Raw genomic sequence first — 17,995 nt, 5'->3', positions numbered from 1 at the left:
GGCTAGGAAGCTCCGACCCCTGGCTCCCGGGCCCATCGCTCGGAGGAGCTAGGGCACCTGCTCTCCCTGACCCTCACCGATTCGCTTGGTGTCCCCGAAGTCCTCCTCGGGCTCCGTGTATGGCTTCAACTCCTCACCCTCATAGCCAATGTTGATCCATTTGTCTTTCATGATTTGCTGCAGGAATTGGGGGCAGGACAGGAAGGGGGGTAGACAGATGTCAGAAGAAACTGGGGGAAAATACAGTTTCCCACCTTCACGTAGGGCCACGTACCTTGCCCCCCACCTCCAACACCTAATGCCCCAGAATCAACGGCTTGATGACAACTAGCGCCTCCTCACCCGCACCCCCAGCACGCCTGCCGGAGCCTCCCGATGTCACCTCCCTCCTCCGCATCATCTGGGTCCCCGGCACCCTATAATCAGCCTAGGAGCTCATTAGCTAATTACTGGCATGGCGGGGAGTGGGCGAAGCTGTTTGGGGGTGGCATTGAGACAGGCCCCAGAGCCTTTTCCCGGGCTGCCTGGCTCCCCTCCCCCTCCCAACCGTGATCTTAAGACGCCAGACACAGGAGAGGGAAAGGGAGGGCACGAAGGCTGAAATGGGAGGGGCGGGGGGCTGAGGCTTACCTCAAGAGTACAGCGTTTAGCTGGGTTCAGCACCAAAAATCTCCGCAGGATGCTCTCACAGTCTGTTGACATGTAGAAAGGGACCCGGTACTTCCCTCTGAGGACTCGCTCCCGCAGCTCCTGGGGAGGGCAGGGACGGGTTTACTGGGGGAGCGGTCCACCCCACCTGCGCAGCCGCCACACGCATGCGCGCGGCACACACATCTTCCTCCCCATCCCTCACCGAAGCAGCAGGTAGCAAAACCCCACCCCTCTCTCCTGACCGCAATTGCCCCTTCTGTAGAATGGGAGCCCTGGATACAACTTGATTCCGAGGAAATCTCACAGAGAGAGCGAATTCTACAAGCGAGGACCGACACCAGTCAGCATCCGGGGGTTCAGTCTCCTTCTCTGGACCCAGGGCTCCCAGCGCCCACTTGGCAGGCCAGGGTGTGAGTGAGTTTAAGTAAAATGCCCAGCGTATGTGTGGCCCAGAGTAAATGCTACTTCAATATGAGGTTTATGAAGGAGGAAGACGGGGGGCGAGGGGAATCCTGCCTACCGGCTTCCCCCCCCCTCGGATCCCCCTTCTCCTAGGCACCCCTGTCTTTCCAAAGAACTATGAGACCCTGGCAGTCTCAAAGAATGAGAACTGATCTACATGCAGACCTTTTTTAGGTAAAGGGTCTTTTAGGAGGGGCCCTGCCAAGACAGGAAATAAATTCCATGCCCCACACCATCACAGACCAGGGAGAGCCCCTCCATCCCCAGGAAACGGAGGTGGGCAGGTGGTCTGGGGGAGGGGGTCTCTGAGTGGAGCTCTGTGCTGGGGCCCGGGGAGTGGCCTGGGAGCTCCCTTCCCGGGGATTCTCCTTGAAGGGCTGGAAGAGGCCAGAGCCTGGGAGCCTCCTGGGTCTGCACATCAGCACAACCCCGAAGGGTCGTGAATATTTAATAATAATGAGTATCACTTTCAGAGCAGAGCACTTACCCCGGGGGCGGGGCAGTGTTCTAAGTGCTTTTTGCAAGGTACCTCTGTGCTCACAACAAAGCCGTGAAGCAGAGCTATGATGCCCCTTTTTCAGACAAGGGAAACTGAGGCCTAGAGAGGGTAAGTCACTTGCGCGAGGAGCGTGTGGCCAGAACACGGCAAGGCGGCCCGGCTCCGGAGCCTGCGCCGCGTCACCACTCGGCACCACACCGCCCCCCTCACAACCTGGCAAGAAGCAGCCACCGGGCTGTCAACACCACCACCCACTGTTGGTGCGGTTCCCAAGTCTATCATCCCGGCCAGATGCCGGGTCCCAGAGCCGGGCCTCAGGCATTCAGTTGGGCCCTAAGTCCCTTAACATCCCCATCTTACAGGTGGGGAAAGAGGGGAAACAGGTTCAGAAAAGGGGCTATGTCCCAGGTCACTTCACAATGAAGTGACAGAGTGGGGATCTGCCCCCAGCTGCCTCCTTCACCCTGAAAGGTTTCAGGGGAAACCAGGACAGCAGGAGGTGACAAGGGCCTGGGGCAGCTGAGACGCTGGCCTAGCCTTCGGAAACAGTCTCTTGGCTTCCTGCTTGGGGTTGTTATCCTGTACTTGTGTGTGCTTTGCACACCTGACCTCAGCAAGCCCTTGAATCGCTGCTCTAGGGCCAGTTTCCTTAAAAATGCAGAACAGAGCGGGAGCCCGAGGCTCAGAGGCCTTTGTGGGGAAGGGGCTCCCTCCTCCTCACCACTCAGGTCCCCCTGCTCTTGTGGACTGTCCTCGGCAGTGACTTTCTTGACCTCCTGAGCGCTCCTGCTCGCACCCCTGGAACCCCATCGCAAGGAAACACCGCTCACCCCAAACCAAGGGGGGGACCCTGTGGCACAAGTGGCCTGAGCGCCACAAAGCTCCACAAAGCCAGGCCACGAAAGACAGAGGAAGTGCTCGAGATGAAAAGGGACTTTTAAGACGCCGGTCAACCTTGGAAAACGCGGGAGCCTGAACAAAGACACTGGCGCGGGAGAGAAAGAGCTACAAGGACACTCTCCGGGCGGCTGGGGACATCTGAGCGCAGCCAGGACTGCACCACCATAGTTCGCCCCGAGCGTGGCTGCGGACAGAAAGGAAACCCCGTCTCGGGAGATGACCTGCCATGTGTCCCCTTCAGGGACAGAGGGACGTGGTGACTAAGCCCCAAACATTCCATCAGTAACGACGCACCGAGAAAGACCAACAGGGCCGGTGTGCCCTCAAGCCCTCCGGGCCGTCTCCCCGGAGGCAGCTCCTTCCCCACAACGAGCACCGGCCAGTATCCAATAATTCGCTTTGCTGATTTATTTTGCTTCTGGCCCAGCTCTGCCCCTTCCCGTGAGGGCAGGGATTCTTCCGTTCAGAGAGCCCGAGTCAAAGGTTGTCGGTCTGTTCACTGAGTTATGCAGGCGTCACCAGGCAGTTCTAGAACGTTTTCATCCCCCCGCCCAACAGAAAGCCTGTCCTCCAACTCCCACCTCATCTGCTTCCTGCCTCTGGATTTGCCTGTTCTACACTTTTCACAGAAACAGCATCACATAACAGGTGGCTGTTGTGATGGGCTTTTCCCACTCAGCGGGCTGTTGAGGGCCAGCATGCTGGAAACAGAGACTGTTGTGTCTTTGGCTCACACTGTATCTATAAAGCCCGAAACAGAACCTGACCCCTGCCCCGACCCCATGGCAGGCAATAAATGTCTCCTGAGTGAATGAGCAGGGGAGTTGGGATTTGAACCCAAGCCTGCTGGCTGCGAAGCCTGGGCCCTGGACCCTAACACAGCACGATCCATGTGGGCTGGTCACACGACTGACCATGGGGACCCAGGTCCTGCTGTGTGACCTCAGGCCAGCCTCGCCCCTCTGGCCTTGTACAGAGCAGATGTCGGGGGAGGTGCTGGGGGTCCCTGGGCAGACCCCCCCTCAGGAGATTAAGACCTCCACGACGGCCCTGCACAGCACCTTGAGGTTGTGCCCATCGAAGGGCAGGGAGCCGCTGACGAGGGTGTACAAGATAACGCCGAGGCTCCAGATGTCCACCTCCGGCCCATCGTACTTCTTGCCCTGGAACAGCTCTGGGGCGGCGTACGGGGGGCTCCCACAGAATGTGTCCAGCTTTGAGCCCAGTGTAAACTCGTTGCTGAAGCCAAAGTCGGCGATCTTGATATTGGCCTCGGCATCCAGCAAGAGGTTCTCAGCCTAAGAGGGATGAGAAGGTGGACAAGGGTGGCAGATGGGAGCTCGGGCTCCGGAGCTGCCCCGCTGCCCCCCCGACCCCAACCCCATACTGACTGTGGCCCAGGGCCCTACTCCCTTGGGCAGTAACTTTATCTGTCTGGGCCTAGGTTTTGTCATCCAAAGAAGGAAGGTAATCAGAGCTTCTACCTCACAGGGCTGTCTGAGGATTAAGCGAATCCTAAAAGGTCTAGAACAATCTTCTGTACCCCGTAAGCACTATATAACATTAGCCATTATTAGACCATGGGTCTGCAGAGCTGGGGATGGGGGGTGGTCCTCAGGCAATTTACTGACCCACTGAGCCCCAGTTTACCCAGCACGAAAAAAAAGAAAAAAAAAAAAAAAAAAAGAAAGAAACATGAGCATTGGCTGCTCAAGAGTCATAAAAGTGGAAAGAAAAAAAGTTCTGTCTACTTTTGGTAGCATGTGTTCTTACAAACACCATTTTACAAGCGAGGAAACTGAGCCTTAGGGAGACCACCTTGTGCCCGCAGCAAGAAAGTGGCAGAGCTAGACTCCAAGAGGCCTGGCCTCGCCATGGCCTGGAGCACGGAAGGAGCCCCCAGCTGCCTGCCTTTTGCAGATCTGGACACACATATCTGCTCTTCGAAGTGTCGCCCGCTTCTGGCCAGTCCCAGCCACAGCCCTTCTGCAGCCAGGCCACTAGCACCTCCGGCTTCCTCATGAGGTCTCCCTACCTCCCGTCCCCACCTCTAACCCAACAGAGGCAGAGAAGCCCCCACCCCCTCCCCCTCCCACCCCTTGCTCAGGGCTGACACTTATCTCCCTGTTGTTTGAGGCTCTACCACCCAGCCACGAACCCCTGCCTGGGTGGGTCCCTCAGGCTGGCCCCCCACTGCAGCGCACTAACCAGATCCCCGTAGTCCCTTTCAACCACTTCCAGAACTGTCCACCAGGGGGCGTGCCTCCTCCAGGTGATGGCAAACCCCCAAGCCTGGAGGGGCTTTCTCAGAGGGTCCCGGCAGACAGAGGAAGTGTCTAGAAACTTCTATGATCTGATAATGGATTTGTGTGTTTTTTGTTTTTGTTTTTTTTTAAGCGTAGTAATAATTTAAAAAATTGGTCTTGTATTTTGGACTTTTTTCCACCCCCACTTCATTTTTATTGTACTTCTCAAAAGAATTTTTCACAGCAGACTGGGAACTGAAAATACTAAAACAAACCCGGTCCTTCACTAGAGATACCTTGAGACCTTCCTTAAGGTACAGTGCCCAGCACGCAGGAGGTGCTCCAGAAATGGGGAGTCAAGGCAACTCAGCTGAATAGGACAAATGTTTCTCTTTCTTGTCTGGGTCAAGAAGCCCTGAGACGTGTGGTTCTCTCAGAGTGGGAGGTGTGTGCTGGGGGGTCCAGGTGGGCTGAATCTCTCCTCCCACCCCCTGTGCCCCAAGCTAGCCCCAGGGGCTCAATCTCTCTCTCTCAAAGGTCCTTCTCCGGTTTAGGATATGCCTAAGATGTTAAGACCCAGAGGCCATGTGACTCTGGGGCTCTAAAACCACAGTTCTGGAAGGTTCCTGAAAGTCCTGAAGTCTGAGAGATGCCAAGGCTCCAGAGACTCTGAGAGGGGTGAACACTTTATCGCGTCCTGTGTCCTTGTTCAGCACCCACGTAATCGTGTGAGGCGTCCTAGGACATTTTGTTTCTTTTTCTTTGTTCTCTCCTCCTGCCTCCACCTCCCTACCTGCTCCCCCATCTACTGGTCTTCCTCTGCCACAAAAGCTGGGCAAAGAGTCAAGGGGCCCTGGATGCTGAGGGAGGAGCATGGGGAGAGAAGGGAGGGAATGTGGAGGCTATAGGGGATCCCAGGGCACTGGAAGCAGGACTAGGGACAAGCGGGGAGGGGTCTGTGGGCTGAGGCAGGGAACTTGCGGTGCTGTGGGGGGCGGGGCTCACCTTCAGGTCCCTGTGTACAATGTTTTTCTGGTGACAGTAGTGCACAGCCGATACTATCTGGAGGGGAGGGAAGAGAAGGACAGTTACTGGTGGCCCCAAAGCCCTCCGCCTCTCTCCGACCCCATGAACCTCCTCACAACTGAGACCCAGGGCCCCAGGCCTCCCCTAGGCACAAGGCCGAGATGCTGGGGCCTCACACTCCGATTTAATCACAGTGGGCAATGCGACAGGACACGCAGAGACCCGCAGGACACGCAGAGACCCGCATCCCCACTCAGACACCCAGATATCCTCAGACTTCTGGACACCCTCCCGGCAGGGGCCCCAGACCCAGGACATCACAACGGGTCCCCTCCGGATTTCACCATCTGGAAACATACACATACCCGCAGAGAGACACTCGGCCCCAGTGCACCCATACACCTATACAGCCCCATCAGGACGTCTGGACGGCCGTGGACCAACACCCTGGATCAAATCCCTGCCCCCATCAGACCCTCACACCCCTTAGCCAGACACCTGGGCGCCCTCACACATACCCTCTACCCACACAGCTACACCCCACGTGTTTGGGCTCCCACACACCTACTGCCCCCACGCCTCAACCACACTGCTCCCCTCACATGCTTCGGGACCCTGGCACCTGTCAGCCACACTCCTCCTGCACGCCGCGCCCACCCTCGCACCCACATGTTGGACACCTGCACACCTGAACCACGGTATCCTCACACCTAGGTGACTGCCCTCTCGCAGACACTCGGACTTACACCCCCAGACCTGACCCTCCCCAACCCCGCCCTGCGGGCGGCCATGACCACCCCCACCTGTCGGAACTTGGCTCGAGCTTCCTTCTCCTTCATGCGGCCGTGGGACACGAGGTAGTCAAACACTTCTCCTGCAGGGCAGAGGCCAAGCGGGGTCAGCGAGGGGCGTGGGGGGCGCAGGGGGCAGGGCGGGGAGGGACGCCTCACCGGCACTTGCGTATTCCATCACCAGGTATAGCGTCTTCTCCGTTTCGATCACCTCGAAGAGCTTCACTGTGAGGACCCAGGGAGGGGAGGAGGGAGCAGGGTTATGTGGGAAGAGACCCCTCCCCACCCCCACCTGCTGACCAGAACACCCCTTACTCCAGAACACTCCATGGCTCCCTACTGACGGCAAGATTTTCCAAACCGCTCAGCCTTGCTTTACTACCTTTCCTACTCTCTCTCATAAGAAAGTCGGCTCTATGAGGTCGAGATCTGTGTCTGTTTTCTTTCCTGCTTAGGGCAGATGCTAGGGGCATAAAGCAGCCACTCAATTAACACTTCTGGAGTGAACAAACGCGTGTGGATGAATAAATGCTGTGACCACATCCAGGCCAGGCCAAATCCTGTCTCCCCTCTGCATCATGAGGACAAGGGCAGTGCTCACAGCCGCTGACAGTAATCAGACCAGCGCCCCCAGCTGAGCTCTGAGTGGAGTGTTCTGAATGCTCACTCTTAACCAATCCCCTAGTGACCTTGAAGTAGGCCCTCTTATAAACCCCACTCCAGAGGAGGAAACTGAAGCTCAGAGAGGTTAAGTGACTTGCCCAAGGTCACACAGCCAGTGAGCAGCAATACTGCTCAGAGAAAACAGGTCTTTCTAACTGTGAAAACAGCCAGCTCTTCTGTCCCCAACTCTCTCCTCTGCCCAAGTGCCCCAGTTGGTAGCCTCTGAGGCCACGTTCTTCCCCTCTCCTCACCGATGTTGGGATGGTTTAGGCCCTTCATGATGCGGACTTCGCGGAACAGCTGGGCGTGGCCAGAAAAGAAGAAAGAGAAAGATGAGGGTGGGCGCTTTCGATGACCCTCTTCCCAACCTTGTCCCCAACCCCCTCCCTCTCCCTAGGCCTCACTTTCTGCAGGCTGCTGGGATTCAGCTGGGTTTTGTCAATGATCTTGATGGCGACCTGGAGGTGGAAGGAAGGGGTAAAAGATCAAAGAGCCAAGGGCTCGAGCTGGGAAAGGCCCTCTCAACCCAGATCACCCAGGGGTATCCTTCCTCTGCCTCCTTTCACAGGAAGGCCTCAATCAGGGTCATGCCTGGTGGATCGGAGATCTAGGCCTCAGGACCTTTGCACAAGCTGTTGACACTGTGTCCAGCGCTCCCTGACTTCTACAGGGAAATATCCTTATTCCACAGAAGTGCCTGTGTGAACGTGTGTGAGAGTGAGACCTTTTTGGGGTCCCCTTTGTGAGAGCACCTCAGACCATTTGCCCAGCACGTCTTCCTTGTCTTGAACGCGTGAACTGTGAAATAATAAATAACCAGCTGCCATTTCCCAAGGTGTCGCCGGGCCTCAGTTCATGTGCTTTACAAACAAGAACGGTTTCGATCCTCAAAGTAGAGGTGCTAGCATTGTCCCCATCTTACAAACTGGGAATCCGAGAAACAAAACTGTCCAGGTAGTTGGCAAAGGTTACGTGGCTAGGAAGTTTGTGGGCTGGGATTGGAATCGTGCAGCCTGATCACGATACCTCGTAAACATTTAAAACTGAAGAAAAAAATATATAGTTTATTTAAAAAAAAAATTTTAAGTAATCTCTATACCCAACGTGGGGTTCGAACTCATGACCCTAAGGTCAAGAGAGGCATGCTCTTCCAACTGAGCCAGGTAGGCACCCCTAGTTTTAAAAGAGTTTTGAGCAGTCACCATGGGGAAAGAATCACAAAGTTAATGAACTCTCCTTGTATGTACCCTATAGTGGGGTTAAGTTTTCATTTTGAATTGCATTTTGGCAGAGCCCCACAAGGTTTTTGGTAGTAAGGGGCCTCACTTCTAGCTATATAGCTTTCTCAAAGGGTTTTGGGACCACCCCCAGATCCCCTGGATTATAGAATCCTGCCCTGTTTCCTTAGAAGCTGGACCTCTAGGCAGGCCCCGGAATCAAGTTCAAGATCCACACAAGGGGAACTGCGTGCTCTCCATGCAGGAGAGGGCCCATTAGCTTTCCTCATATCCTCACGAACGGGTTTTTAATTTTGTCAAGCAGTTTTCATGCCAGTATTGAGACAATTGTATGGTTTCCCTCCTTGAATCTAGGAATGTGGCAAAGTAGATGAATGAATTGTCCATTTCTTTTTTTTTTTTTTTTAAAGATTTTATTTATTTATTTGACAGAGCGAGAGGCAGGCAGAGAGAGAAGAGGAGGAAGCAGGCTCCCTGCTGAGCAGAGAGCCCGATGTGGGACTCGATCCCAGGACCCTGGGATGATGACCTGAGCCGAAGGCAGAGGCTTAACCCACTGAGCCACCCAGGTGCCTGAATTGTCCATTTCAAAAGAACCGTGCATTCCTGGGATGAACCCAGCTCCGTCATTGCACCGCTTTCTTTACCTGATGTGCCGAGGCTCTCTGCTAGTATTTTGTTTCAGATTTTTGGATCTATGTTCACAAGTCAGGCCAGCCCATAATGGCATATGTGTCTCATTTTGACGTCTTGGTCTTCGTCCAGCCAGCACTTACAGTGAGCTGGGCTGTAGGACCTCTTTTGTTAGTCTCTGGAAGGTTGGGTGTAAACTCAGAATGTTTGGTAGCATGTGCCTATAAAACCATAGGGGCCTGGTGTCTTTTGTGTGTCTGGATGGTGTACAGGAAGGAGACAGGTCACCCAAGGTGGGGGAAATCATTCCAGCCGTGTCCTCTAAAATTAAAGGGGAACAGAGGAGTCATACCCCATCACCCTGTGTAAGTGAGAGACTTCTTTCTAGGTTACAAGGTCTGTGTGGGTGTGGAAATGCTGCCCTACTCCGGAGGCAGGAGAAAGGGACCGCAGGGGGTTGAGAACTCCAGTGAGTGGTCTCATGAAGATTTCGATAAGACCTGATGGAAGCAAAGCCTACCACTGCCAACAGGGAGGTGGCCTGGGTTTAGACACAAAAGCCATGTGAATTCTTAGAAACAGAATACCTGTGATCTGAGAGTCCCCGACAATTCCAGGGACTATGACTGATATTAAATGAACACAGCACCATCATCCCTCTTTTGAGGTGGGGTAACTGAGGCCCAGAGGTGGACATGGTTTGCTCTAGAGCTGATGTCCTACACCATCCCCTCACACTGCCACATCATTCTTTAGATTTTTTTTAAAGCTTCAGGCCCAATGTGGGGCTCGAACTCATGACCCGGAGATCAAGAGTCACATGTTCTACTGATGGGCCCATCAGGCACCCACATCATTTTTTTTTTTTTTTTAATTGAACAGCCTTTACTACGGGCCAAGTCCTGGGCTAATAAGGACCTCATCTACATGCAATTCCCACGGTAACCCAATTCTACTTGGACTCTTCTGGACAAACCTGAAATGTCTTGACCTGTTCCGGGGAGAGTCAGGGACTCACCTGAGGTCAGGAAGCAAAGCAATGAGGGCCAAGTCTGACCTCGCCCCACCTCCCACACGCCCATGCCCCGCTCCCCACCCATCACCCCAACTCACCTCCCGGCCAGTGAGGATGTGCCGGGCCAGCTTGACTTTGGCAAAGTTGCCCTTCCCGATGGTTCTCAGCAGGCGGTAGTTGCCCACGTGGGGCTGCTCCTCGGGACAGGAGGCGATGGAGTTCCGGCAGCGGGCACCCAGGGAGCGGCTGGACCAGGACGGTCCCTTGTCTGAGGAGCGGCCACTGCCCAAGGTGCCATGCTGGACAGGGGAGACAAAGAGTGAGTGGTGGGCAGCGCCCGTCTGATCCTGCCTTCGGGGGCTCTGGGCAGTGGGGGGCTCCCGGGGGCTGGGCCACTTGACTCCAGCTGTGGCCACTGGCCCCTTCGCAGTCCTTCCCAAACCCAGGCCAGAGGGAAGCACGCTGCCTTTGGAGGTCCCCCAAATCTCTCTAAAAGAGGACGTCTCCAAGAACACAAAGGCTGGGCCACCCCCCAACTCTGCAGCATCCGGGGTCCCAGACATCAGGCTCCTCCTCGCTCCCCTCCAACAGTCAGTCTCCCTGCAACTTCCTCTCCAGGCGCTGGGGCCACCGTATTTTCTTCCAAATGCCGTGTCCCTCTCTCCCAACCCGTGTCCTCAATCTGGGTTCAACTTCGCCCCAGGTCTCTCGCAGCTCTTGACATATCCTGGGTCACCCTTCACCTCCCTGTCTGCCCCCCCGATTCTACTCTGAACCCCAAGAGCAGCATTTTATTACCAGCTTACTGCCCCTAGCATTTTCTCCCAATTCTTCTTGCCCCAAATTCCACTCCAAACACTGTAACCAACACTCTTTCATTGTGCCCTGACCTTCCAGCCCCACACTGTTACGTTCCTCCTGTGGAAACACGGGGGCCTCCCCCATGCCCCGCACCACCACCCTGGGAATCGTTGCGGCTCCTGACCCACTGTCTCCCACGCCCATGCTCCCATCTGTCCCCGACGTTCTGTTCCTGCCGTCCTGTCCCTCCTGGGCCTCTCCCCCGCAGGTCACAGCCTGCTCCAGGCTGCCCTGTCCTGATTGTGAGCCCCAGGGACTATGCCTCCTGTTCAGAGCTGGGCTGGGGCCCAGGGTGGGGGCGGTGGAGGGAGCCAGAGGCCCCAGCCCAGGAGGCTCTGCTCAGACCCAGGCGGCACCCCCTCCCCCGCACCCACCCCTGCCCTCCCCAGGGCAGGGGTGGGAAGCAGGAAGACAAAGGGAGCCAAGGAGAGGAAAGGCCAGGTAGGCAACAGGGAATCCACATGGCTACTTAACAGGGGTGATGTCTGATTCGGTCACCAACCCCTTCTTAAGGGAGGGAAACTGAAGCCCGGAGCGGGGCAGAGTTTACCCCAGAGCTACTGTCCCTCGCCATCACCGTATCGCACTGACTCACACTCCTACATGTTTTTATTACACTGCTTTTACTACGGGCCAAGGCTCGGGCTAGTAAGCACCTCATCTCCATTTAATTCCCCTGGGAGCCCACTGAGGGCAGAACCTACCTCCTCACCCTCCAGAGGAGAAACTGAGGCTTGGAGAGAGAAGATATCCTGTCAAGGTCACACAGTTCCCCCCATGAGTCGCAGAAGGAGTGCCACCCACGGTGCCCTCCCCGGGGGACCTCCCACCTGGATCCAGTAACCATCCACGCTCTCCAGACAGGGACCCCTCCCTCAAGGCTGAGGCAGTGAGCACCTCGGCCAAGGTCACAGGGCAGATCGGCAGAAGGCTAGGGATTCGATCCCAGGCCTGCTGGCTCCTGAATGCTGAGCTCTTCCCCACATCCCACTGGGCTCCTCACAACCTCAGCTCTCCTTCCAGGAGAGGAGGGCGGGCAGGGAGGTGGAGATCCTGGCTGCTAAGGCCCTGATCCCCACGGAGATAAGGGCTTGGAGAAGAACCCCCATCAGGTGGCCCCAGGGGAGCCAAACTGGGGATGGGCTGGCACCTCACTGAAAGCAGCATGCTTGAGGAACCCCTGCAAGGGGTGGCTGGGGCAGTGGGTGACAGAGCCCCCCAGGGGCCGGGGGCGGGAGCTAAAATTGGCTGGCACCACCAGCTGGCCCGGCTCCCTCCCTCCTGCCCGGCTGGCGGGCTGGCGCCCCAACACCGGGGCCTGTTGCTAGGGAACCTCCAGAGAGTTCCAAGGTGGTGGGGGGAGCCCTGGAACTTGGGGTGGGGGGGCATGACCCCCACATGGCTGTCGTCATGGTGATGGGGCGGCGGGGAGCAGGAGAAGAGCCTTCGACTTCCAGTTCCAGAGGGAGAGGTGAGCCCAAGGCAGGACAAGCGGGACTTACACACGAGTTGGGAGGACAGGAGGCAAGAGGAGAGAAGGGGACTGGCCCCCTCAAATGCCCACCAGGCACAAGTCCAGACCAGGAAAGAGGAGGAAGTGCTCTGAGGAGCCCCATTTTACGGATAAGGATGCCGAGGCTCACAGTGGTGAGATCACTTGCCTGAGGTCACACAGCTAGGGAGGACCAGAAACTAGATTTGAACCTATGCTTATCGGAAGAATCACAGCAACAATCCGAGTGCAGCGACAAGCACTTCTTACATGATCTCTTTGGCTCCCGAAAACAGTCCTAACAGGGAGATGCTTCCATCAACCCTATTTCGATATAAACTGAGGCTTGGAGCAGGGAGGGGATCCTTGAACTCTAGCCACAACCGATGACAGCCCCAGGTGGAGAAGGCACGGCCCCTCTGACTCACAGCCTTCCTCACAACAGCCACGGACAGGTGTGGAGCACATCCCATGGACCAGGCTTCCCCTCTGAGGGACTCAAGGGATCATCCCCATTTTTCAGAGCAGGAAACTGAGGCTCAGAAAGGAAGCAGCTGTAGTCTGAGGACCCAGCGCAAACCGGCTGGCAGAGAGAGCCAGCATTTGAACCCGGGCCCGTGGGCTCCCTGGCACTTTCTGAGGGACTTGGGGGGGAAGGGTGGGGATCTCACCAGAGACTCCAAATCAGAGTCTGGCCTGGAGGGTGTGGGCTGTGGTGGTGGCGGTGGTGGGGCTCCCTATGAGGGAGGGTCTTGCAGGACGAAGGGATGGAGATCAGCCTCTCTGGTAGGGGATCTGGAGTGAGGGTGGCTGGATGTGGGGGAAGGAACCTGGCAGAGGCCTAGGGGAAAAGGAACAAAGACCCCAGCTGGGGGTGGGGGAAGCCCTTTAGAAGGGCTGAGAGTAATCAGGAACTGGGGAGATAGGGGGGTCCTCCCTGCCCAGGATTGTTCTGGGCTGTGCTACAGGGACGGGGGCCTGGGAATAATGGGAAGGGTGAGAGCCATGGGGCAGTGGAACTCAGAGGAGCTGAGGAAACTCCTAGAAGTTAAAGGAGGGGGTTTCTGGGAGTTTCTAGTCTTTGGAAGCAGAGAAAGGTCCAGGAGCACACGAGTCCTAGAGAAGGGTCTTCTGGGCGGAGGGCAGCCCAGAAGAAGAAAGCCTGAGCCTTGTGGAGGTCAAAAGGGCCTAGAAACTTGGGGAGGAGGTCTCCGGCAGACAGACCCCAAGAGAAGAGGGCTTACAACCAGGGAAAGACCCCAGGCTTTAAGTCCCGGAGTCTCCTGGAAGAAGGATGTGGGGCCCAGCCTTGTGAGACGGGAGAGGCCTCTGAAGCTGGGGAGGGGGTTTCCCTGGGAGGCCAGACCACCCTGGTAAGGAAGAAGGCCCCGGGGCAGAAGGGATGGGGACCTGGGGATCAGAGGAAGAGGTGATGTCCTGGGAGGCCACTCCTGGCCCAGGAGGGGATCAAGGGGTCAGGGGCTTGGGGAGGGGGCTTGCCAGATGCTGAAGAGTTGATACAAGGAGGATGAGGCCTGGAGTCAGACTAGTCCAGGGCCTAGAAATCCCAGACTAGGCTAGGGGCCTGGAAGTTGGAGGCCAAGACTGCCTGGGAGAAGAGCTCAGAGAGGGTACAGGGGATCAGTGGGGAGGGGGGCGCCGGACTGGGAATCCAGGGACAGGGCTCCTTGGAAGATAGGGGCCAGGCCTGGGAGTGGAGAGACCTTGAACAAGCTAGAAAGGGCCCTGGGCCCAGGAAAAGGTGGAAACCGGCTTCCTGTGAGGGGGTGCCCACAGGATCCGGGAGGATCCAGAGGGGCGGAGGGCTGAGAATGAGAAGAGGGGGGCTCCTGGGGAGCAGGGACCCAGATCCAGATAGGGAAGGCCGAGCCGGAGGCCGGACTGGGCCAGGCCTTCCTGGGAGAGGACCAGGGACGGGCCTTGGGGTCAAGGGCCCCGCAAATCCAGGAGGGGGCGATTTGTCGGATGCGGGCGGCCAGGAGGGGAAGGGGCTTAAGAACACGCTGGAGAAGGGAGGGGCTCCTGGAAGGCAGAGGAGGGGGCTTCCTGGAGGGAGGAGACCCGAGCGGAAGCGGTCTGCAGAGGGACAAGAGAGGGGTCCCGAGAGAGGGGCGCCCCTGGGGTCGGGCTGAGCTGGAGTGGGGGAGGGTCGAGAGGCCTGGAAGTCCAGGCGGGGGTCGGGAGGCGGCAAGCCGGGCCGGGCCCGGGGAATGAAGGTAGGAGCTCGCGCAGCGAGGGGCACACCAGGACGAGGGGTTCCGCGGCTGAACCCGACCGGCGCTCCCCAAGGGGCCGGGCCCCACTCACCGTGTCCGAGTTCCGATCGTTGCCCGGGGCCAGCGCCGTCCGCGAAGACATTTTCTCCGGGTCCCGGGGGACTGGGCGGCCGGGTTGGGGGGGGCGGGGGTCCCGGGGTCCCCTCTCTTCCCCTCCCCCCCCGATGGCCTGGGGACGCGAGCTCAAAAGCTGGGCGCCGTGGACACCGGGGTTTGCGCCGCGGGAGAGGGGGCAGGGCAAGGAAGGGAAGGGGACGCCGAGGGTCCTAGTGGCCCTGTGCAGTGGGGGCCCGGGGCGCCATGGGGGCGGCGGGCAGGCGGGCAGGCGGGCGGGCGGGGGCCGGGGAGGGGGCGCGGAGCCGGCCCGGGCGGCGGCAGAGGGAGGCGGTGGAGGGGCCGGGGAGGAAGGGACGTCAGGGGGAGGGGCGGGCAGGGCGGGGCCGCCTAGACCCCGCCCTCTGCCGCCGGCCCTTAAAGGCGCAGGCCCGGGCTAGCCGGGGGCTCTGGGGGTGGAGGCAGGTCTGGGCGCGTCGGTAGGGAGCGTGTTCTCACAGGAGAGCAGAGATTCACCGGAAGGGTAGGGGAGAGAAACGCCGGGGCAGAGCGCCAGAGACGCGGAGGAAGATACCGAGAGACGCAGAGATAGGGAGAGACAAAGAGACACAGGAGAGAGGGACAGACGCGAGGAGAAGCCCAGACACACAAAGAGATGTCAACGGAGCCAAAAGATCGGAGCGACAAAAAGAGAAAGAAAGAGGGAGAAAAACAGGGAAAGAGACGCACGCAAGGAGAGATTCAGAGAGAACAGAGACACAGAGAGTGACAAAGCCTGAGAGACGCACACACGGAGACTGAGGGACAGGCAAAAAGAGACAAAGAGAGACAGAGACTCAAAGACCCGTGAAGAGAATGGAGACAGAGACAGAGGCAGAGAAGCCCCCAGGGACGAGAGCCAGGCAGACGGCATGGTCCCCATTCTCCCTCCCAGCCCATCCCGTCTCCAGTCTTGGGGCCCAGGAAGTTCTTGCTTGGGAGCGTAGTACTAAGGGTGCTGGGAGCACAGCTGGTCAGAGCCACCGCCAAAGCCTGACCACCATCTCTAGCGATGCTGCCTCGCACCTCCCAGAACACTCCAGAGCCCAAGGTTGTGGCAGCTGGTTCCTCTCCTGTGCACCCCTGCTGAGGTCTGAGGACTCTCTATAGCTCTGTGACGCAGAGCGGAACCTCAGTTTCCCAATCTATAAGGTGAGGGGAAGGATCGACATGCTGCTTTCCTGGCAGGGCTGAAGCAGGTGCCAAAGAGCCCTGTGTAAGTATTCACCTACAGGGCTCAGCAGCTGTTGGGATGGGCAAACTGAAACCACAGAGGCAAGGTCTTTGCTGAGGTCATCCGGAACTGTGGGGACCACCCATGCTCTCTAGACCAGTGTGGGATGAAAGAAAGAGGGGCATTGCATAGCCCATCCTGGCCCCAGAATCCCACAACCCTTGGATGGATGGGGTCCTGCTCTGCCCCTGTCTGACTGATCATCTTCTCGAGCCCCGGTTTCCCTTTCTAAAAGAGGGGTGTGATGCAGCGTGTTGGGAATCAGCCCGAATGAGCCGACTGTTAAAGTCGCAGGAATCTTGGAACTGGTTGTTAAACAGCCATTATAAAAGATTAAATTATGCAAACACATAATTAAATAAATTATATTGAAAACAAAGGGAATAAATACTCATCGTAACCTAATGATTTTACTACGTTTTACTATTATCTGCAATCCTAGGTTATTTACATCTCTTGTACGTTCAGAGAGATACAACCGTATAACGTGCTACTGCACGTCTCTTCCCCCCACCAAAAACACTTTCAGTGACATCACTGTAGCTTGACATCACCGAATTCAAGCTGGAATTAGTCATGGTGGGGATATTTACACTGTGGAAATTGGCAAACCCCACAGATCAAGGCTCCCCTACCCCCAGCCCCCCAGAGAGCTGGTTGTGAAACACTGACCAACTCATCTACCACTGGCTGATACTCTCAGGCACATAGAGGCTTCCTTTGTGCCAGGCTCTGAGCCCTTTATCCTTTCTGCCACCCTGTGAGGTTGGACCATGATTATCAGCCCCACTTACACTGAGGAAACAGCCTAAGAATTAAAAAATAAAATAAAATAAAATAAAATCACATGGTGAAGGTCACATGGTTGGTGAGCAGCAGGACTGAGATTTGAAAAGGAGGGCTTCCAAACTCTGGAACTTGGGCTCTTAACCTCTATGGCTTCCTGTCCCTGCAAAATCATAGCAGCAACCTCAGTGTGCGGTACATTAACAAGACTATGCACTTGAACAGATTAGAACTTTCTAAGCTGATGACATTACTGTTATTACTCAGCAGATGGTACCCAAGGAGTTTCAAGGATGGTGGGACATCGAGAGGGAGGAGTTCAGGCTGGTGTTCTGGAAGTTTTGAGATCCTGAAGGCTCTGCTGGGTGAGAGGTGGGGTCTTGGGGATGGGTTGGGGGAGCTGAGTCACTCCTTCCCAGGCTTAGCAGGGAAATCTGCAGTTCCCCCAGGCACCACGAGGGGGCAGCAGACCACCTCCCTACACACACCTGCCCTCCACCACACCTCAGGCCCCACCCTGGTTCCGCAGACCAGAGGACGGGCCCCACCCCAGATGCGGGGACTGAGGCTAAATGAAGTTGGTTGGGGGGTGGGGGGCTACAAAATGGTGAACCTTAAAAACAGGACGCTTAGCGAAAGTAGCCCGACGCAAAAGACTCTATGGTTCCTTTTCTGTGGAATGTCCGTAATAGGGAAATTCACTGGGCTGGAAGCGAAGGAGAATGGGGAGGGGCTGCTAACGGGGTTACAGGTCTCTTTTTGAGGTGATGAAAATGTTCTGGAATTAGATAGTGGTGACAGATGCTGCTGACAGATCCTTGTGAATATACTCAAAACCACTGAACTTTATAAAAGGATGAATTTTAGGGGCGTCTGGGGGGCTCCATTAAGGGACCCACTCTTGATTTCAGCTCAGGTCATGACCTCAGGGTGGTAAGATTGAGCCCTGTGTGGGGCTCCGCTGGGTGTGAAGTCATCTGCTTAAGATCTCTCTCTCTCTCTCTGGGGGCGCCTGGGTGGCTCAGTGGGTTATGGTCTCAGGGTCCTGGGATCGAACCCAGGCATCAATGGGCTCTCTGTTCAGCAGGGGGCCTGCTTCCCTTCCTCT

General features: G+C 56.8%; 1 protein-coding gene across 4 annotated transcripts in view; it reads right to left on the bottom strand.

Moving 5' to 3' along the window:
• MARK4 (microtubule affinity regulating kinase 4) overlaps positions 1 to 15,145 on the bottom strand; it is a 28,437-nt gene extending 13,292 nt beyond the window's left edge. For 2 of the 4 annotated variants that reach the window (XM_032325103.1, XM_032325106.1), the window contains exons 1-10: positions 14,806 to 15,145; positions 10,223 to 10,423; positions 7,643 to 7,696; positions 7,490 to 7,538; positions 6,735 to 6,800; positions 6,588 to 6,658; positions 5,764 to 5,820; positions 3,574 to 3,810; positions 631 to 750; positions 78 to 177 (exon numbers count right to left, since the gene is read on the bottom strand). In XM_032325103.1, the coding sequence (XP_032180994.1) occupies positions 78 to 177; positions 631 to 750; positions 3,574 to 3,810; positions 5,764 to 5,820; positions 6,588 to 6,658; positions 6,735 to 6,800; positions 7,490 to 7,538; positions 7,643 to 7,696; positions 10,223 to 10,423; positions 14,806 to 14,856 (1,006 nt within the window). In that variant the 5' untranslated portion in view covers positions 14,857 to 15,145. Of the gene's footprint in view, positions 1 to 77; positions 178 to 630; positions 751 to 3,573; positions 3,811 to 5,763; positions 5,821 to 6,587; positions 6,659 to 6,734; positions 6,801 to 7,489; positions 7,539 to 7,642; positions 7,697 to 10,222; positions 10,424 to 10,922; positions 11,145 to 14,805 lie in introns of those variants that run through there. The other 2 variants (XM_032325102.1, XM_032325105.1) reach the window with 1 other exon arrangement.
• Between the last annotated feature and the right edge of the window lie 2,850 nt (positions 15,146 to 17,995).

Source organism: Mustela erminea, chromosome 19, assembly GCF_009829155.1.
Source record: "Mustela erminea isolate mMusErm1 chromosome 19, mMusErm1.Pri, whole genome shotgun sequence".
In the NCBI taxonomy this organism is placed as follows: Eukaryota; Metazoa; Chordata; class Mammalia; order Carnivora; family Mustelidae; genus Mustela; species Mustela erminea.
Note: the sequence above shows the minus strand (reverse complement) of the source record. Positions and strands in the feature narration are given on the sequence as shown.